This window comes from Enoplosus armatus, chromosome 2 (assembly GCF_043641665.1).
Source record: "Enoplosus armatus isolate fEnoArm2 chromosome 2, fEnoArm2.hap1, whole genome shotgun sequence".
Classification (NCBI taxonomy): domain Eukaryota; kingdom Metazoa; phylum Chordata; class Actinopteri; order Centrarchiformes; family Enoplosidae; genus Enoplosus; species Enoplosus armatus.
The window spans coordinates 4,994,648-5,016,977 of record NC_092181.1 but is presented as its reverse complement, the minus strand read 5'-3'; the positions used below and the strand labels follow the sequence as shown (position 1 = coordinate 5,016,977).

The following is a 22,330-nucleotide window of genomic DNA, read 5'->3' as shown; positions in this document are numbered from 1 at the left end:
GATGAATCCTGGTGAGTTTGGTGATCCCCCACTTTTCCTTTAGCACCAGCAGGTCAAAGCTTTCCTTTGTCCTGTGAAATATCTCAACATCTACTTGTTGGATTGGAAAGAGTTTGCACAGACATTAATGGCTCCCAGATAATGAAAGCGAATGACTTTCGTAATCCGCTGACATTTCATCTAATGCCACCATGACGTCCACGAGGTCTGTGGGCGTTTTTTGTCTTAACTACTGGATGGATTGCCATAACATTTGTTACGAACAACTGCAACAACATTTCATCTAGCGCCACCATCAGGTCAAAATATTTATTTGCCCAATACTTTGGTTTATGACCAAAACTAGCGACATTCCCATCAGCCTCAGCTGTACTATATTTTTATTGCTAATTACCATGAGTTAGCAAGCTAAAATGCTAAACTACGATGGTGAACATGGTAAACATTATCCCTGCTTCACATTAACATGTTAGCATTGTTCTTGTGCGCATGTTAGCATGCTGATGTTAGCATTTAGCTCAAAGCACACCTGTGCCTAAGTTTAAGTTCAAAGTCAACGTTATTGTCCATTCTGCCATATCTATAGGACATGTAGAGTATCGAAATTCTGTTTCTCTCAGGCCCCCGGAGATACATGTGAAAACACCGTACTATTGGGACAGAGAGAAGACGCTGCATCCGTATGCGCCGCCATTTTGTACGGCGTTTACAGCCTCACAGAGCCGCTAGCATGGCTGTAGACTTAGTCTTGTTTTCTGATCAGTTACGGGATATTATTCTCAAGTAAACGCAACAAAACACACATTAGAGAACTTCAATGACACCGTTTATTTATCACCACTTGACCTGCGTGTGTGTGTGTGTGCATGTGTATATGAGTGTGTGTGTGTGTGTGCGTGCGTGCAATACTTTGCACCTCACCATGTGTTGCCTGTTCATGTCCATGTTGATCTCTGTATGCCTCTCTTGTGTGACTGTAAAACCTTTGATATCTAGCTCGATTGTGAAAGTCCCCCCCTTCCTGTACATGAACACATATTCTGCTAGTAAAAATACACAACAGGCCAAAACAACTCAACTGGTGTCTTCGCTACACACAACAAGGCCCAGCGTCTGTAAACGGTGAAAAGTAACAATCAAATAAGAACATCAACTTAATCCTTGGTTGGTGCGGAGGGGTTTGCTTTTTAGGCTGAAGCGCTCCTCCTCGTTTTAATCGATACAAGTCTTGATTTTGTAGCACTTGGTATTATTAGATTGAATGACATTATGAGGTGTAGAAACTAACCAATGGTTACACAGTTTTCAGAAAAAAGTATATTGTATATATATAGTTATATATAGATTTATATTCATTTATAAGCTTTTTAAAATAGCACAGTAAACACTTTGCACACATGATAAAAACCACTGAGTGTGTCTGATTGTTTATGTATAGGCCAATGGCGTCAAGGGAACCACATCCTGGTAAAGGGTCATTTCACTTTCTCTGCAGTCAGCTCAGGAAGGAACTGTTAGTCACTAGTTTAGAAATGAGAACATTCATTTATGGTATTTTATTGATAAACTGAACATGAGGGTCATTTTAGCTCCTTTTTCTATGCAGTGTATTTGTTAAAATCTCCTTCCTGAAGTGCCAAACTCGAAAGAGGACTGAACCCGTCCCCGGACCGCATGTTCCTGTCTATAACAGTAAGTTGGAATATGTTAGAGTCTGCACACTTTAACCACACAGAAAGAACAACAGAAACAAAAAAGAGAAGTTATATAAAGACAGTCAAGTCAAAAAACCGGAGATACAGAATTTATATTACTGCACAGCATCTCTGCTTCTCCCCCTTTCCTTCTTTTTTTTTCTGTCATTTTATACCTGTACAACACCTGCTCTCTCTCTCTCTCTCTCTCTCTCCGTCTAATTGTCTCTCGCTCAGTCTCTCCCTTTCTCTCTGGCTGTCAGCCCCCCCCCCCCCCCCCCCCCCCCCCCCCCCCCCCACCCCGACACAGTCTCTGTACAGTTGGCTTAGTGGTGACCATAGAAATAGCTAAAGGGTTCCGTGTGACATTGGTTGAAGTTTGTACAGAAACAATAGTTTTTTTCTTCATGTAAACAGGCACACACAGATCTCTAGAGGCTAACTCCTCAGTCAAAAAAAAAAGGACTCCACCTCTGTGAGTTAATCGGTCCCCCTTCTTCTTATTTTGTATTCCTCTGTTCGTTTCAGTTCCTCTCTTCTGTCTGCTGATGACTATAATTTTCACATGTTGAGTATTGTGGCCCCGGTCTCAGTCCTGCTGAGAGGAATAAGGCCTTGGATTGCTCCTCAGATATCTAGAGGTTTACAGCTACTCAGTATTTATTTCTCCCCTCCTCCCTCGGTGACCACTGCCAAGGCTTCGTTACAGTTCGCCAGCCAAGATAATGAAGCTTAACCAAGGTTGCTGTTGTCCAGGTTGCTGTTTTTGTTTAGTTTGATTTCGCTGTCTCTAGCATCAGTGTTGGTGGTCTAGTACACAAATTCACGCTGTCTCCGACAGGTCCACGTGGAACGAGCTAGCAAATCCTTTTGCGGGCTGAAATGACAGAGAACACACTCGTTAAGACAAATGGCACCCCTTCCCTTGAGACTTTTTAGTGACACAATCGGCCCGAAATACCATCTCTTGAAGGATACATGCCACAAAGGACTCTCTGTGAAGTTATTTATATACCCTAAAGGCTGGTCCTCGCAGTATAATGGTAAAACTAATTTGGGAATTGGGTAAAAACATGTCCATCAGCGAAAATAAATGTTCAAAATTTGGTGGCTACATAATGCATGCATAGAAAATACACAGAGCACTAATTGCTTCATTAATTATCTATAAATGGATCATTAAGCATTTATAAACCCTTTATCAAGGCAACCCTGGTGATCAGAGCATTGCCGTAGCCAGTAGTAGCATACGGTGCTATTTTTAAAAGTGGAACATGATGCCTATTGGTTAATAGAGCCTCAGCCTCTGGGACTATTCTCATATTTTTCACAGACTGATGAACAACAGAACCTTTGCCGTGGCAGCTCGGGGTCAATTTATTTTAACAGACCAGGAAAAATGGGAGAAATCGTAAATCAAAAAAGTAAAATGAAATATAATAAAGTTGTGAGTTTTGGACTGAGCGAATATGGAGTGCATTTATCCTAACCCTGCGAGGCAGACGAGATGAGCAGACGCGCAGGCAGCTATATTTGGAGCAAAGCACCTAAAGGCTAAATACAAATTATTTTTCACACAGACCTTATGTGCAAGAGGAAGATTGCTTGGCTCTGTTTGCTAAGTCGCAAACAAGGAAGAAAAAAAAAAAAGAAAAGAAAAGAAAAAAGCAGGTTATGGCGCTCATCGTTTACCTGAGAGACAGCCCACAGTCAGCATGCAGTATCATGGAGGATGGTGGTTAACATGGTGGTGACTTGACTGGAAATGACTTCTCTACTGAATGTGTATATCGAATCCATTCTCCACTCTTACAGCTAATAGAATATTCATGTAATGTGGAGCTTGGAAAGCAATTGAAAGCGGCAAGAAGTGTCCTGCCATCCTTTTCTGAAGAATCCCATTTTGCTTCTTTAGAAATGCAAGCTGGAAACTCACTTTCACTCCAATGGATATCAATATGTTGCCAAATTAAACCTTCCTTGTATTGTAATAGTCCTCTTTTGCACAAAAAACTTGTGTGCGTGACTTTTCCAACGGAAGAATCTTAACCTCAGTGTTGACAAGCCCACCTCACCCACCCGTCTTTATGTCAGGTATCGATCCACAAGTAAGCAAGTAGATACTCGAGACTTCCTTTTTAGAACAAAATGGACTTCAATCCTCGAGAAAAAGAAGCAGCGTGGGTTGTGTGTTTCACCTTTCAAGCTATTCAGTAGGGAAGTCATCGTGCTCGAGCAAAGCTCTGATGTTGAGCAAATGGAAAAAGATGTCCTTTACTACATGAGATGACCTATCTTATATTCCCTCTCTATTTAATTGTACGTGTGTGAAGATGGCAAGATTAGCAATGTGAAGTGTGCTTGTGTTGGTGACCTTTACTTATATGAGCATCAGATAAAAAGGCTGATTGGGAGGGATTTAGAGGGGAATTTAGACAAAAGCGAAAAAGAAAGAAAAAGGGGCCACAGCAGTTTAACACGAGTCCAATTCCAATTTTGTTTATTTTGTAATAAGTCACATGATTACAGACAGTATTTCGGGTTAGGATGGGGTTAGATAGAATTTTTCAAAGTGGGTTTTGGAGAAGGGGAGTTAGCAATTAGCAACATTTTACATTCAATAAAAGAAATTATAATTTACAAAAAAAAAAAAAATAAACAAACAAAACATAAAGCTGTATAATTTTTTTAATTAACTCCTTAAAAATAGAAGAAATAAAAGTTGATGAACAACATAAAGAGTCCAGATCAGAATCAAGAGGAAGATTCATCGTCCCCTCCCTTAGTATCTGTACTGGACCAGACCAAAGTCATAGGGTCCCAGGGAACTTTCATACTGATACTCACAGAGAAAGGTGGGTTTGTACGGTAGGGTCCCCCTATCATACTCTTTCCTCTCTAGCGTGCTGGAGCTGTACTGCTGCTGTTGCTGATGGAGGTGATGGTGAAGGCTGTGGTGTGACTGTGACCTTTGACCGTCCTTGCCAAAGGTGGAGAATGACCTATCGCTGGACGAGGCGGCGGACGTGGTCATGGTGACTTGGTCGGAGAGGTTGACGGAGGAGGGTACCTCAGTGTCGGGCAGCGTGGCGTCCATGCCGGGGACGTGCAGGTTGCTGCGGTAGTCCGGCCCCTGGCGCCCGTCGGACGGCACGAAGGACGGCATCCAGCAGCGATCGGAGTGCCCCAGGGCCTTGCACTCCTCCGTGCAATTGGAGAACAGGTCAGCACCTGCAGAGAGGATACAGATTGAGGGACGGAAAGTGGAAGCGGGGTGAAGTCATGAGAGATGGAAAGGTGGAAGTGTGGATGGAAGATATGAGGGATAAAGTAAAAGGGAAATAAGGAGAGGGAGCATGAGAGGAGAAAGTGGTATGGATATTTGGAGTGGAAAAACAAGATGGAGGGGGAGATGAGAGAAAGAGACCAGAAGAGAGAACATAAGTTAGCAATCATTTGCCAATGTCGCAAGCAGAAAAAGTGCAGCAAAAGCTATTCATCAAAGAGACAAGGCCAACATTGATGAAGCGAATTGTTTGTTTTCCTCCTCACCTCATTCATTCCGAATGAAATGTGCAATCAAAGTGATGTGGTGTTGCGAAAAACATTTCACCCCGTCTCCACATCAACATCCTCAGACTCACAATTGATTCCCAAACACCAAGAGACAAAATGTGGATCCATATTCCATCATCCTCGCTCAAAAAAACCCGACAATTATCTAAAGATATGCGCCACGAAAAGCACCCAAATATTCACATGCTGCTTAATCACACTCTAATGTCAATCATCCCTATACAAGCCGACAAAGTGTGTAATTGACACGGAGCTACTGCCAAAAACAAAACATCAACATAAAAAAGATTAAATTAACATCTGAAATGATATAATAGAATAACACACACACACACACTCACGCACACCCACGACCAGTATGAAAGAGGTACCAGTTATGTTAATTACTCTCTCTTAGAGAGAATAAAGAGAGGAGGACGGGGGGTAGGGGGGGGGGGGGGGGGGGAGTACGAGCGAGATTATAAAAGGGAAGAGAAAGGAACAAGAGATGTGAACAGAGTCATCATAGTAATGAGACTCTTCAGCCATTCTCTGCTCGTGTGTAAACTGGAGGTTTGGTTTTCCCGGTTTTCCAGTGAAGCCACGAGAATGTGGGAAAGCGCTGGAATGGCGGGATCGAAGCAGTCCGGGGTGACGGGAGGAAAGCGACACATCAGGAAGGAGAGGCAGAAAAGGAGAGAGAGAGAGAGAGAGAGAGAAACAAAGAAAGCGGACAATCTGTAGTCCGTGAATTCCCTGAGGCCGAGAGGGTTTCAGATCAAAAGGGTCCACTTACACAGATCTATTCTACTGATCCATTCGACTGATAATGCCACTGTTCCTCTATTAGTACAAGCTGCTGCGCACACACACAAACAATGTAATGTCAGCATGTGCATATCAATAGATATTAGGCTGCAGAGTATTTATACACCGAGACAAGGGGGGTGGGAGCATATCTTTTAATAATCAGAATAGATCAATACAACTGCCCTAATGATGTAATATGATAATTTTATATTATCTGCCATAATATAAGATGGCAAAGATCTGTGTTTTTTCTACTACAGCTTCAGCTTTACCTGCAGCTTTAAGGAAATAAAAAAAAAAATCCATGTCCTGTCCACATTCTGCCCTCCCTGCATATTAAGACTAAATCTCAAAATATCAGCCTGTCACAGATTATTATGGATTATCTTTATCTCCAGTGACAGGGGCAAATACAGAGAAAGTGTCACTGGTCATGACAACAGTGTCAAATTGTTCCCTTTTGCTTTGTTTTGTTCTGTCAGGTTGGATGCTGCTCGACTGGTCTCAGACATGCTCCTAACAATCTGATGCCAGTCCAACAAGCCTAAAACAAAAACAAGCGTCAAGATAAGAACCTGTGTATGGGAAACACTACATTATCACGGTAAGATCATATCAACTGGTCTTATGACAACATTCTGGATGGAGGGGACATCCTGTTTTTGTCCCGCTCACTTTTACTGATTTTCTTACTGAAACCTCTCTAAACAGTGTCTGACTGACACCACGGTCCAGATGACACAAGAGAGGAGTTACTACCGAGTGCTCAAAGCAATAAGCTCAACGAGCAGCAGTGAGTGCTGCAGCAAGTGTTTGGTTGACATTTTAACCCCTGTGTTTTGCCTGTCAGGCTACATACATACCTGCAGACAAAATTAGGGGCAGAAAAGTACCATGATCTGCTCTGCATGTTTCTTGGATTTAAAAAAAAAAAAGAAAATCTGTCATTTTAGTTACAGTTAATATTTTCCTAAAAGGACACTTGAGTAAAATATGGCAGTAAAGCACAGTGCTCCTTGTACTAAAGATTTCCCCAGCAGAGGAAGAGGAGGTAGATTTATTCTTATATTCTTATATAGTGTATAAATATATTTAGTTTGGGTTTCTTTGTGTTTTTACCTCTACTGCTACCTTTGCCTGTCTCCCCAACTTGTGAAACCAAAAATCGAAGACCAAAAGGAAAGAAATCAGGCAGAAAAATGAATCGTATTAAAGATCACACATTTTGAAAAGCCTTCTAAATATAATTCAGTGCCAGAACAGCTATTAAACATAAAAGCAAAACATTTATAGATTTGATTTAATTTACTACAATTTCACAAGTTATTCTAACCGCAAATGTCCTCTACTGCACATGTAAATACCATGTATTATTAACAACAGCACTGTCGACACATTGTCTAAGCCCCACCACTGTGGCTGATTCTGTTTTCTGTGTATGTGTGCATTGTGTGGATCTAATCTTGTTGCTAATTCAGGCCTCATGGGGAGCGAGACAGGCAACAAAGACTGCGCAGTGGCCAGAGAGCCGGAGGAGACGTGAGGCTCACAGACAAGGGACAGCCAGGGCCAAACAGACGGGGGAGTCGCAGACTTCACAGACAGGGACAGCAGGCAGGAGAAGCAGCAAGACTGCAGGAGCCATAAGGAAGGAGAGGGGAGACCTAGGCCATCGCAGATGGAAAGAGCAATGGCCAGAAAAGACAGGGGGAGACCTGGGCCTCGCAGATGGAGACGGGAGAGGGGTTACACAGAGGTGGGCAGAGAGGGAGAAGACTTTCATCCAAGTACCAGAAACAGAAAAACCTCCTATTAAACATTAGCTTTTATGTACTTTAACCCTATCATTTAAAATATCTCAACCCTCTTATCTAACTGTTCAGGGTCATGTGAAGCTGGAGCCTATCCCAGTTTAATAATTCATAAAAAAAAATTAAAATAAATGTAGAGAATGTAAGAAAAGTGTTAATGTAAAATTCTGCTTAAAATGTGATAAAATTATTATCAGCCAAGGATTAACAGCAGTCTTGTTTTCCTGTGGGATATGTGGGGCCTACAACCAGCTGTTAAACTGTTCTGAGTAAAACGGCAGAAAAAAACAGGGATTGAGGGGAAATAGCTCCATATAAGGGCTGACAGCTACTTTCTTAGTATTTTATTTAACATATCGTGTTTGACGGTTTGGTCTGTTATGTTATGTTTCCATAAGAATAAGAAAATAGTTTGATAGTTTCACTGAAATGTATTAAATGCAAACCGCCATGAAAGCACATAAGGAATACGCCCTGGCTCATTAACAGCCTTTCATATGCCTTGATTACGGAGCTGTGAGTGACACGCAAACAGCCAATCCTTTAACAGTTAAATTCAAAATAAAGTGGTTGATTTTCAACCTTTTTACTCCTGGTCTTTATGAACAAAATTCAACATTATCAATAATTATCAATATGAATGGAAATTAAATATTTCATCATGATGCATTTTTCAGCTATATCGCCCAGCCCCATGCCAAAGGGTTCGTTTGTTTTTATCACCACCTGGCACGTGTGGGTTGTGGGCCAATGGCAGCTCTGTGATCAAGAAAAGAAACCAAACAAAATGTCCCACAAGAGCAGCAACCAGGGAAAGCTACTCTGGAAGACCTGTGCAAATGCTAATTCAGGTTTAGAGCCGCGTTTACTTGCATTTACCCTCAGATTCACCCCTGGAGTGAATGTATATTTATGTCTGTCTTTAAAGGTTGGGGGGCATTGAAATCATGGCATTTCTGTTAATTCCCACCATAGTTAGTCTTTAGTCTTTTAATGGACATTTCGAAAATGAATTTCCTCCTCGGACACACGAGGGTGTTGACCTCAGAGCCCTCCAATCATCTCTGTGCTGTTGTGCGGATAAAACGTTCGGTAGCCGCAACGCACGCGCTTCTAAATGTGCCAAGAAATCAGCAGAAGGACTGAAGCGCAGGTGCAAAACCAAACACACATGCAGGTGTGCCGAAAGCACACACAGATAGAGACACAGAGTTCATGTCGAAGGATTAAGAGAAATCTCAGCTTGTTCCGTATTTTATCACAGTATATTATTAAGCAGGTTAAGGAGCACATTGTACTCTGGAGATGATGTGTAAATATAGTCTGCAGCAGTCGCTGTTTACCGTATATCAGGCTTGGAGAAACTCTTGTCACTAGCTTCCAAACTACTCAGTGATATATATATATATATATTTTTTTTTTGCCTGCCGGCTCACTCTTAAAAAACAGCGACATCAACACATATGTTTGCAAACACAGGCGTGCTTAAAAATACTCTCTTTAACGTGGAGATATGTAAATGCACACAAGCAAGCAGACAGACAAGCCATGACACCACATGACACCCAGTGGCTGTTTATCCCCGTGAAGCACCTTTTCTTCCTCGGGCAGGAAGCAAAACAACAACCGAAACAGTGACTGGCAATGACAGGCCCTGCCAGCAGCCCTATCTCTCATCGTGACCTCATCAGGCAGGAAGAACACACACACACACACACACACACACACACACACACACTGCACACACCCAGGGAGAGACGTAAACGATGCTACACAATGCAAACACAATCTACTTGCTAATAAGCAATCAGCACTTCTGTTCTTTTTTCTTTTTTTTTTTCTTTCTGGAGTGTTTCCGAAATCCCACGTCGTTGTGATTTGACTAATTGCGCTGCCTGACATACATCCAGCAACTGGGAGTGGGGGAATGAGGGAAAACAAATCCTGGGAAAACACGAGCCCCATGTTTGAATTCACTTTGGGGGGGTATATATATATCTGCTGCACTCAGGTTTGCAGTCGTTCCCTCCCTGCACTCCATCCCTCTGTGTCTCTTTCCCTCTTTCTGCGTCTCTCCCTTGTTATTTTCTTTCATATTTAATCCTCTTTGCCTGTTTCTTCTGCTCTTTTTATCTCTTTTTCTCTAAAGAAAATAAAAACACTCCTCGTCCCCCAGGTAGAGGGTGTCTTCTATCCATACCTCTGTTTTTCATCTTGTCCTCCGCGGTTCCGGAGAGAATGCAGACACGAAACGTCAATATTTTGACAGCAGCTCAGGACGGCAGGGGAGTAGCATAGCTTCCTTACACGAGTTGGCCAGTGAGGCTGTGATGAGTAAACCAGAGACCTCCCAGGGCCAAAAAAAGGGCAAGATGGCTCCCGCCATATCCAGTAATGACAGACCGAGAAATTGTTCCGAGTCTCTGAGAGGCAGCTACCATTTTCGATGTTGGTTACATGGCAACTGGGCTGGGAAGGAGAGCCAAGATGGCCGCTTGCCCTAACAGTGTCTGTTTGATTAATAACGCCCCTTATATATTGTTAAAGCAAAGGTTTTGGATGAGCACTGATTATTGATCTCTGGTTTGTACGCTTTTCATCACTTAGTCTACTCTTTGAATGCGGCGAGCTATAATAAATAGTCTTGACCGTACAATTTCTTACACGCAAGCAATGTTTAGGCCGATACCGAGACCTCCTGACGGTACTATTTTCAGGTTACAACTTTCCTACAGGCAGGCCAATGGGGTGTTTATTACCACAAAAATAAAAGTTGCCTAGTCTAATTTCTGGATATGAGAGCACATACATTAGGCCTTTTATGTTATTCATTCATGTTAGCTAGCTAGTTGCAACAGGAACAATGCATGCCGATCGAGTTGGAATCAGTGATTCAAATCACTTTATCTGGAAGGAAAACTGAAAGTCACGGGGAAACAGCAGTTACCTTGGTGAGAACAACGTTCTTATTAGTGGCCTATGCTACAAAACCATTCTCCTCATTCTCCTTTCAACCTGTTGCCAGAATGCATGCTCATGTACTTATGTGACACAAATGTGCACAAAAGTGATGTAGTTTATGTTCTGTATCACATTAGCATTGAATTGATTCAGATTACCCAACAGCTGAGCTTACTTTAAGCATTACCGACACATATCTATATAATACATATATCATATATTATATTTTGCAATTTCTTTGTAGGAGGTTTGGCAGCAGATGTTCACTGACGTTAAGTCTCTGGGCAGAAAGGATGATATGTGTGTTACTCATGGCCAAAGCATGTTTATGACTCCCAGGACTTTACTGGGATGTCCATTAGTCTTACTGCCTCACGTACAGCTGCAGTAATAAATGTCCAAGGCCCCTGTTTGAAACAACGAGAGCACATCTTTTTTCACTTTTTGATCATGTTTTCAGCAGATTTGAGACATATTCACATGTACTGGTACTGAAGATGAAGAAGGCTTGTGTCCTCCTTTTCATCCATTCCAAGGTTGGGAACACTTCATTTGCTATTCAGTTCATTCAGAAAGCAAAGGCTATTCACATTCATCACTCGACAAGATGTTCCAGTGTATTGGTAATCATTTCATTACACGCTCTAACTATGGGCTGATTCATTTGAAGTGAATTTGCTCCTCCATCTCCCTTAAGCCATGTTATAAAAAGAGATGAGAGATTTTTATTTTTTTTACATGCTTAGTTTCAGATAAGAAAGACATGTTGCAGGAATCGAAGTGGTCCAGTCAATTAGTTAATCAAACGGATTGATCTTTCCCTTTCTCTGCAGTGGCGTTTATTGACATTAAACAAGGCAGTCAGTTTAGAAGAAGTGGTGACATCTCCACCTGTTACAGGCAAAATGCAAATTGATTTTTTTAATGAGGCAATGTTTTTATCCTATTTACTGTCATAGATTTTCACTTTTTCATGTCACATTGAGACACTTTCCTCTCGTTTATGTTATTTCCTGGAAGTGGCTTTTGAAGAGTGTGAACATTTCCTTCCCGTGCATTTTAACAATGTCACCCCCTTTTAGGCGTCGTACACTTTAGGAAGCGTTCTGGTCTCAATACTCCTTATTGAATGATTGTGTCCTTCTTTAATTTGAGTCATTTTCCATGCAAAGCATTTGCTGGTTCCATCTTTTTACATGCAAGGATGTGCTGCTCATCTTTGTCTTACATAATAGTAAACTGAATACCTTTGGACTGTTGGTTGGACAAAGGAAGCTATTTTATTTTCTACAACTATTTTCTGACACGTAATAGACAAAACACTTGACCCAACAATAATTGTTAGTCTGGTGTTACTCTTCTGTCTACAAAAGAAGATGTTTTCTAGACTGAAAGGTTTTCCGTTCCTTTTTCTGCTTTTTTTGTATTACTATGTAAGGAACTTTACTCTCTTTTGTGAGCGGTGAGCCTTTTTTCGACTTCTTTTCCGACACGCTGAGCAATTCTCTTTCTTTTTTCATTAGGTGAGCTTTTGAAATAAACCTGCGACATTCTTTTTGGTCTCATGGATCATATCTAGGGCCTGAGAGGAGGAGGGTGTTTCAAAACCTTGCATGCTAAATCCCTCTGACAGCTCACTGACATGGGAAACTGCAACACGGTGCCCGCCACTAATTCATAATCAGCCATCTAATACACCGTTGCCACAGTGATTTAATTGTCCCATTTGTCACGGCTGTTGTTCTCACCAAAACAAACGTCATGATAATGATCGTTTCCAGTCTCCCACCCGTCACGCAGCCTTCCACAGCTGATCGAAGGTTCCTGAGATGCCACGTTTTTTTTTTCACTGATGAATATTTTATCCTCTCTTATCTGTCGCCTTTTTTTTTGTTTTGCTTGCTCACTCCTGCTACCACCTCCTATTAGGATGATGCGAGAAATAATGAGGAAACAGTGTTAATTTGAATCAACCTAACACAAAACGGGGTGTGTGGAGGTAAGGGGTGTGGTAGTCAATCAATAGTGCTTAGGCTCCTGACGCGCCGGTGCCTCACTCGAGACACGCTGCTCTCAGAAAAGCCATTTGCCCACTTTTTTTAAGGTATCTGCTGATATCCCAGCCTCGCAGGCAGTGTCCCTTTGATTTAAAACCACGTCAGGAGACTTATTTTCTAAAGTGTCAGACGAGCGGCCGAGCGGGAAGCTACGGCAGGTGTAGTTGATGATATGCCAACTGGAAATGGTTTTCCCTTGATTTGAAATATTCCGAGGTGCACCAAAAGGGAGAGTGCGCCGCGCGGTCCCGTGAGGAAACCTTGCCTCTAACCCTCCTTTGATAATTGCTATGCAAAGGTTCTAGAAATGAATTACTGATCAGCCGAGTGTTGCGGAGAGCCAACGTGTGGGGGAGACAGAATGAAGGATGAGACCCTGCCACAAACCCTGGAAGAGAATATGCGTGTGTCAAACACACACACACACACACACACACACAGAACGCAAATATAAATACTGTCCATGCAAGCTTAACATATGTGTGTGTACGCATGTGCACACACAGATTTGGTTATGCACACAAACGCAGCAGAAATACATAAGAATCCACTTGGCCTATACACAGTCTTGGCTCAGGCTTATTCAGTTCGGCTCTCTACCGCCTTTATGCAAAACTGAGGAACATACACTCCGCATAAAACTCTTATAGGCGAGTGCACACGATAACACACAAACATAGCATACAACCCACGAAACGACTGGCAACATTCTCATCCCTATATATTTACACAGTAAAAGAAGTCTCACATAGACGTGGAGACAAAAGAGCAATGTGTGTGCCTATATAGAGGCAATGTACACCTGGCAGAGTGCCAGGCACTAGCTACCACTCTCTCTTCTCAAACTGAATCTTATTTAAGCTTCCCAGAGCACCGTCTCAAAGGAAAACTCCTTTTCAACACAGACATCTTCACCCTAGCCTCGTTTTCTGCTACTCAAAACACACACGCACACAAGCAAATTACATGCAGGTATTATGTATACGCCTACATGTTCAATCAGACAATGGTATACCTTTACACCCACACCCACACCCCCACACACACACACACACAGTCTGTCTGGTTTTGTTATTTACAGAAGACAGTGAAACTCAAGTGTCCCTCTCTCCGAAATACCAGTCGTGTGATATTACCTCCCATGGAGTGGTAAGCTGTTCCCTTCTAAATCCAACAAGAGGAACAAATGTTGGTTTCCTCGTATGAAATACTGAGCACAGCACCAACTGGGTACACTCCGCCAGGCCAGTGCCAAATGAGCATGCTCGGAGCCAAATAAAGCCGAGGAAACATGTTATTGGTTCATAAATGTGGTCCTGTAACCGGCGAGAAGAAATTCAAGGCAGTACTGCACATAAAATAAGTGTTAAAATGCAGTTACGGGTCAGAACATTAATGTCAGGGCCGATTCCTTACTGGGGGTTAGCTGTCTAGATGAATAGGTTAAGATGCATATCACATATTCATACAATCCATACTCTCTCTTGTATGTCTCCATCTCTGGTCTGTTCAGTAGAAAATGTTTTTTGTTTTTTTTAAAAACCCAAAACAAAACAAGCCGAACTCTGCATGACTGTGCTTTTCCGGATATTCACGGATCACATTCCGGCAGAAGATGTATGTTTAAACATCCATGTTAATATTTATTTCACCAAAACAATTCTTGACAAATAGAGGAGTGAGCCTTTTGGCTTTCTCCCAATTCTGCATTCCAGTCTCGCACGGTTTGACCTTCCCTGCCTGTTTCATCAGCGAGGGCAGGGAGTGACACTACCACTGCTGCATATTGGCTCTCTATTTTGGCTTGGTTCATTAATAATGTCAAACACCGTGGAGCCTGATGAGGACCATTCACTATCCTACAACACCTATCTAATCTGCTCTATTTGTATTCCCAGCACTGATATGATATTTGGCAGGCTCCGGTCTAGACAGGGGTCTTACGCGAGCCGTGTGGAACAATCCCTCAGAAGGAAAAGGGCAATTCAATATGAAATGAGATTTTGTATTGCTCCACTTTTTGTCTGACTCCACTTTGATCAATAAACAGGTACTAACCTAATACAATCTTAGAGAGAACAAGGGGGAGGCTTATGATAAGACTTAAATCCTTGTCTAAAAAAAATCTACTGCACTGTAAAGAGCGAAAGGAGAAATGAGAGACGGTAAATAAACCTGAAGTGAGAGTGAGAGTGAGAGTGGGGAAATGTTCCCTAATTCCAACATTTTACCTTCACCTTAACTTAACCCAAAGCTCCACAGATCTGGCTAACATAAACAAAGCTGCTCACGTGCTCCATCTGCTGAATCCATAAGCAACAAAGACAGTACAACACACCGACCGCGAGGCTGATTGAAATGCATCTCATTATATCCATTTAGCCTCCATGCCTTTTCCCTCCACTTGAGTGAACCTATTGATTTGTGCCACGAAGGCGCTACAGGACTCGCACTGCCTCGCTGCGAGTCGCTGTCCTTTCAGCACCACTCGGTGGAAACAGCAGCAGGGTTAGACAGAGAGAAGGGGAACAGAACAATCTTAAAAAAAGAAGAGATTTCCCCATATTTCCTCCCTTTCGCCTGGGTGTGAAATACAATCAACACCTCAGGGGCCTGTTCATGCCAGCCAGCCAGCAGGCAACGTCGGGGGCCCGGGCCTTCGCACACTCTCAAATTAAGGAAATTAAAAGTCACCGGTCCGCACCAACAATTCAGCATTATCCCATTCACAATCGCAAACACACACTATGGAAAGAGACGAGGGAAGGGGGGGGGGCACTGAAATGACAGTGTAATTATATGATGTGTGTGTGTGTGTGTGTGTGTGTGTGTGGGGACTCACCGGCCGAGTGACCCCGGTTGGTGGCATCGTGGTCACTGTCCCCCTGTTCGCTGTCGCCATGACCACTGTCTTTGGAGCTGACGATGTCTGCTTCTTGGAATGCCGAACTGGGAGAAGGGGGGGTGGGCACAGACAGTCGAGTCAGAGAAAAGGGAGACAGAGGTATGAAAATAACGCAGCGGGGTCAGAGAAAGAGGTCAAGATGCGGCATTGGAGAGGGGAAGATGAAGAGGAGAGGGGGCGGATTAAATGAGGGGCAGAGAGAGAGAGAGAGACGGGGGTTGGGGAGGGGGGATCAGAAATCAACACTCCATTAATGCAGTCACGGTGGCCGTCAAGAGTCTAAATTGGATGTTACACATGGCATGTAATGAAATCCAGCATTAGAGCTTTAATAGGCGCTGCTCTGTCAGTTATGGGACTGATGCCAAATTGAAGATGAACGTTATGGATACATTGGGAACCATGTAGCCTCTCAAAGCCGCAATTAACGATGCGGAATATACAGGATTCACACTGATGTGTGCAATATTCAATTTTATTGATATGTGAATAGGTTGTGGTTCCGTGAGGCCTATTGGATGTTACAGGTCCTCTGATGGTGGGTGGTATGTGGCTCACTAGGTTTTGCACATTGGTAATAATATGGTGTGTGTGTGTGTGTGTGTGTGTGTGTGTGTGTGCTTTTAAACTACCTGTTGACACGTCTGGGTCTGTCCACAAGATAGCCGAGTTCTGCTCGCTGGTGTTTTGTCTGGAGAAGCCACAGAAACACACATTTGATCACTTTCAATGCCAAACAGACACATTAGTGAATGCATAAGACCTGGCCAGGTATGCATACACTGGCTGCCCAACATGTAACTGTATTAGCAGAAGCTGTGGCAGCACGAGGCGGGGTGTCGACGGTGCGCGCATCCACTTTGTGAGCGAGTGGGCGAGAGGAGAGTGGGTTAGGGAGGCGATTGAATGCGTAAATGATTGAGCCGCCCGACGCTGAAACTGAACAACCTTTGTTCACGGTGCTGGCGTGCTGGGTCGTGCACGGAATACTTAACGCACAGCAAAGGCAAGGCTGTGACTGGCTGTCTGGCTCCACTCCAGCCACACCGCAATCAACAAAAAACAAAAAAAAGAAGCCCCCCCACCCCCCACCCCAACTCCACATCTCCCAGACCAGAGCGCGCGGGCTGAACACAAAACTCCTCCCTTCTTCTGGTGATATCTGTCATCAACACTTCATAACCTGAGAACAATCTATCAGGTGCACATTGCTGGGCCAGCTGACGGAGGCTGACGGAGGCTGCCGGTGTGACCAAAGGAAATGCTCCCTTCTGCTCCCCTACCTTCTGAGTTTCTGATGAGTGTCTGTATGTGTCATGTTCCCCCTTCGCTGTAATGATCAAATATCTACATTATCTGGACTCAGTTACTCCAACAGCCACACCTTTGCCATACAGGTCAGCCAGAGATATTCAAAGCCTGCTGGTTTTGAATTTTTTTTTTAAAAAAGCTAAAACTAAGAAGAACATTCTCAGCACTTTGTGCTCCGAGTCTCTGCCACGCTCAGCCTCCTGCGGCCGATCTGAAACCAAGAGGCCACATGAGATTTAACAATTGACGTGTCCAATCGCCATTACGCATGACGATGATTAAAGGCCAGTGAGCAGAACAAGCCAATAGGAGATGCCACTTCCTCCACCCTCTCGCAGACTTTTGCTGCGCGTGACCCGAATGGATAATAACACACTTTGACATGAAGCAGACACAGCTGTTGATTTCTGGGGGATCTTTAGAATGAGGTTAGCCCCTTTAAATCGCGGTTTATTGGGCGCTTTAAATACATCTGATAGGGAGTTAAGTGGAGCCCCGGGCGACAAGAGCTGATCCAGGCGGCTCTTACCTCGTTAGAGAGAATGCTGCCATTGGATATGATGTCCGGTTGTTGGTCACTGTAACCTGTGACTATGGCGCCGCAGGGGTTGGTGTGATCCGTGTCAGCGCTGCGGGAGGGGCTGCACGGTTTGAGGAACATCAGATCCGTTTTGGCGGACTCCGGTGTCAGACACACCTGGTAGCAGTAGGAGTTCTGGTTCTGGTGGTGGTGGGAGCCGAAGCCCCCTCCCACGCCGCCCACACCAGACTCCTCCACGGGTACCTGCCCCACGGGCCCGACCCCTGACGTCACGTTGGTGCTCTGAACTAACATGATGTCGGATTTGCTCAGCTTCTTCTGTTTCCGGCCGCGAGCCTGCCTGCTGCAGCACGAGCCGCAACACAGGCAGCAGTCACCGGCCAGCAGGCACGTGTACAGGTTGAGCTTCTTGTCCTTTTGGCAGCGCACGGCCAGCACGATCATGGCCAGGAGGAAGATGAAGGACACGGAGCCCAAAGCGATGATGAGGATGAGGGTGAGGTCAAGGGAGGTCTCCTTTGCCTTGGAGGCCGAGCCGCGATCCCCGCTGCGGCCTTCGACCACGCTGTCCACTAACATCACGCTCACACTCGCCGAGGAGGACAGAGGGGGCTGCCCGTGGTCCCTCACTTCGATCAGCAGGTCGTAGTAGCCCTGCGGGTCCCGCTTGGGAGAGATCCTGCGGGCTGTCCTCAGCTCCCCAGTCCTCCAGTCCATGCGGAACATCCCCATCTCGTTGCCCCGCAGGATGCTGTAGGACAGCCGTGCGTTCTCGCCATCATCCGCATCCATGGCTACAATGCGCGTCACCAGGTAGCCGGGCTCCGCGGAGCGCGGCAGGTGCTCTTTGGCTGTGCCGTTTTTGCCGATGGGGGCTATTACAGTGGGGGCGTTGTCGTTTTGGTCAACTATGATCACATTTACAGTGGCGTTGGAGAAGAGCTCAGCAGCACCAGAGTCCTTAGCCTGGACCATGAAGCTAAACTCCTTCAGCTGCTCGTAATCGAACGAGCGCAGCGCGTAAAGGTAGCCGGTGTCCTGGTTTATGGACACGTACGTGTCCACGGACATGCCCTGTATGTCACACTCCAATATGGAGTAAGTAATAAGAGCGTTCTGTCCTATATCAGGGTCCAAAGCGCTCACGGCGTGAATGAAAGCACCTGGCACATTATTCTCAGTCACATACACATCATAAACAGCCTGCGTAAAACGGGGCGCGTTGTCGTTCTCGTCGGAGACGTGCACTTTAATGGACTTGCTGGTGGCGAGCGAGGGCTGACCTTTGTCTTTGGCCACCACGGTGATGGTGTAGGAATCTGTGTTCTCCCTGTCCAGCGGTCCGTCTGTCACGATGGTGTAGTAGTTTTTGAACGACGATTTCAGCTTGAAAGGGACGTCTCCCAATATCTCGCAGCTCATGTGTCCGTTCTCGCCAGAGTCCCGGTCTGAGACGCTAAAAAGGGCGATCACGGTGCCCGGGGCGTCCTGCTCGCTCACGGATTCAGTCACAGTGCTGAAACCGATCTCCGGTGTGTTGTCGTTCACGTCCGTGAGTTTGACCAGCACTTTGCAGTGCGCGGGGACCGCATTGGCCCCCATGTCTTTAGCCTGGACGTAAATCTGGTGCGTGTTGCTCTCTTCATAGTCCACCTCGCCCGCCACCTCTATCCTGCCTGTTCTGGCATCAATGTTGAATAAGTCCTTTATCCGCGGGGCGTTATGACTGCTGAAAGAATAAACTATTTCCCCGTTTTGTCCCTCGTCAACATCCGTGGCGTTGAGCTGGATGACCAGGGTGCCCACGGGAGAGTTTTCCCGCAGGTTCACGGAGTACACAGACTGGTCAAAGGTGGGCGCGTTATCATTAGAGTCCAGAACTTTAACGACGAGGAGAGCCGTCCCGGTCCGCTGCGGGATGCCCCCATCCACCGCCGTCAGCACGTAGCGGTGCACCGCCTGCTGCTCCCTGTCCAGCGGCTTCTCCAGCACCAGCTCCGCGAACTTGTTCCCGTCGCTCTGCGTCTGCACGTCAAGGTAAAAATAGTTATTATTTGTTATGGCATATGTGCTGAGCGCGTTTGTGCCCACGTCAGGGTCGAAGGCGTTCTCCACCGGGAAACGGGTCCCGGGTATGGCGCTCTCCGATATCTCCACGGAAATATCTGTCTCGGTAAAGCTGGGCGGATTGTCGTTGATATCCATCACCTCAATCTCCACGCGAAAGAGCTCCAGCGGGTTCTCCAGAAACACCTCCAGGTGCAATAGGCACGGGATGGTCTGCTTACAGATTTCTTCCCGGTCAATTTTCTCCTTCACCACGAGCGCGCCGTTCTCCAAGTTCACCTCCAGATAAGGTGTTCGTGAACTAGGCACCGTCTGAAAGCGGCGAGCGGAAAGTTTGGTAATGTCCAGCCCCAAATCCTCTGCGATATTCCCAACCACAGAGCCAGGCTCCTGCTCCTCCGGCACGGAGTAGTGCAGCTGGGAGACAGCTCCATCCAGGATGGAGAGCAGGAAAATCAACCAAATCATCTCCTCTCACAAATTGCACTTCAAGACGAAAGAAAAAAAAGGGGGGGGGGGGGGAAAGTGTTATTCCTTTTTCTCACAAGAAATGAGCATTTCCCATTTCCTCTGTCCGTAAAAAGGCAGTGAAATAAACAGCAACAAGGCTGTCCGATTCCGAAATTCCTCTCCTCTGCCTCGGGTCAGTGGAACATTGTGTCGTTTCAGCTGTGAGAAGCGCAGCCATTTGATCCGAGCTTCTCTGTTTTAATCAATTCTGCACCGGTCTGTGAGTTTTGGCGTCAGCGCAAACATTGCAGGCTGGAGCCAGGACGCATAGCCAACACTCCCTGTGCACAGAACAGACTGCCCCTTCTTCACACAAAGTCACACAACAACATAGGAAATTCCACACGAGCAAAAGGGGAGGTGAGGGGGGTGGGGGTGGGAGAAGAAAACAAAAACTCCTTCTTAACGCACCGCCGAAACCTATAACAAATGCAACTTCTAAATAAATGCCGGCGAATAACAGGACTTTCTCTCTATCTCTCTCTGTGAGGATGTAATCACTGCGCCTAAGCGCTCAAAGCGGATGATGTTCTCAGCTCGGCTTCTGTAAGGCGAGTGCGAGCAGCGGGGATGGTTTTGCGCACAGCTCCTTTCCCCACCAGCCAATGGTATTCTCAAACACCGGGTGTAATGGCACCTGATTGGGGCTCCGCGACGCCAGCCAGAGCACACATCGGGCCCTCATAACAAAACCAGTTAAGTGCCGCTGCTCTCCTCTCCTCCGGGCCCAGCCTCAGTTGTAGCAGGGAAATTAAATGTTTTACACATCCAGTGAATTAAGAAAGTCGAATAATAGCGGGCGACAGTTGGCATCGGCGGGGCTGCGTGCAGATTATATTGCAGCTGCTGTGGGGATGCTGGTATATCTGAAACATTGGGGGAGGAAAAAAAAACAAAAAACTTTATGTTTTCTGATCATGAGTGGGGTTTTTTTTTTTTTTTTTTTTTCTTCTCCCCAGTGTGACAAGTCGCTAAATAAAGCACCATGACCCTCCCATGGTTGCCCTTGACGCAATTATTTCAACAGTTTGCTACTAAAGCTCTGCTCTAATACCAACGCATGAGTCAGAGTGTAGCAAAGGATGCCCACAGCCAAAGACCACCATGTAAAGAGCCTGCGCAAGTAAAGATAGCTAGTGACGCAATACCCAACAGCGCCACGGCCATCCTCTCTCTCTCTCTCTCTCTCTCTCTCTCTCTCAGATGAACGCACAACGGGGGGGGGACAAAACATTTTAAATAAAGTAATATCTCCAGTGTTGTTTGGTAGTGAGCATCAGTATGATACAAGGCTCCATCAGAGCCGGATCACACATGAGTTACTTTAATTCAGCGTAATGAAGCGTCATTCTTTAGTCCCACCGTGTTGCTAATAGCCTGGAGCCTATTAGTTCCCCTATCTTCCCATCCTCGTCATTAACCCCCCTCACATGCTGGCCCTTAACTGTAACGCTAGTTGCATCACGCGCTAATTTAATTCATAAAACATAAATTAAATATGCAAATGGTATGGGTTGCGAGGGGCGACGCAAAATAGTGGGGGTGCGCGCCGTTCGGAGGGTGATGATGATAATAAAAAAAAAAATAAAAAAAAAAGATGAAAAAGAGCGTAATTGAAACTAATTGGCATAAATCTCTAATTCCAAGTGTAATAGACGGGGCGCAACAATATCGGCCGTAATGCAAAGCGACGTGCCCATTGTGCGGCGGATTAAACAGCGAGTGATACGCGATTCTGCATCTCGCCATACAAGTCAGGAGAAACAAAGAGGAGACGTTAGATGGATTTCCACCCATGTCTGAGCCGAGGATGTGTGACTGAATCGAGCTGACACTGGAGTCGGATCTCGGAGCAGAGCGCGCAGCGGCTCCCCTCGTCCTCTCTCTCTCTCTCTCTCTCCCCCCCCTCCCTCTCTCCCCCTCCCTCTCTCTGTCAGGGTGTTGCAGAGACCAACGTCGCCCCCTCGCGTCTCGCGCCCGCTTTCTTTCTCCACATTCCTGGAGGTGAGGAGGGGGCCGCAGGAACCTGGACGCTGGTTTCCGCTCACCGGTGCAGGGGCTTTGTTTCATTGGTGAAAAGTGGTGAACTTCATTAGTGCCGGATACTT

The 22,330-nt window shown here is 45.3% G+C and overlaps 1 protein-coding gene across 1 annotated transcript; it reads right to left on the bottom strand.

Moving 5' to 3' along the window:
- Positions 1–4,476: 4,476 nt before the first annotated feature.
- Positions 4,477–20,180, bottom strand: pcdh10a (protocadherin 10a). The gene is made up of 4 exons (XM_070926763.1): positions 17,634–20,180; positions 16,426–16,484; positions 15,731–15,837; positions 4,477–4,925 (listed from the first exon to the last, which is right to left on the bottom strand). Exons 1-4 carry the CDS (start codon positions 20,178–20,180, stop codon positions 4,477–4,479), a joined length of 3,162 nt encoding a protein of 1,053 aa, XP_070782864.1.
- Positions 20,181–22,330: the final 2,150 nt, after the last annotated feature.

Excerpts from the sequence above, each read along its gene's own strand:
- pcdh10a (XM_070926763.1), bottom strand. The coding sequence starts at position 20,180 with ATGATTTGGTTGATTTTCCTGCTCTCCATCCTGGATGGAGCTGTCTCC. Across the intron at positions 16,485-17,633 it reads GCAGCATTCTCTCTAACGAG|ACAAAACACCAGCGAGCAGA; the intron begins GTAAGAGCCGCC and ends TGGCTTCTCCAG. Across the intron at positions 15,838-16,425 it reads AGACCCAGACGTGTCAACAG|TTCGGCATTCCAAGAAGCAG; the intron begins GTAGTTTAAAAG and ends CCCTTCTCCCAG.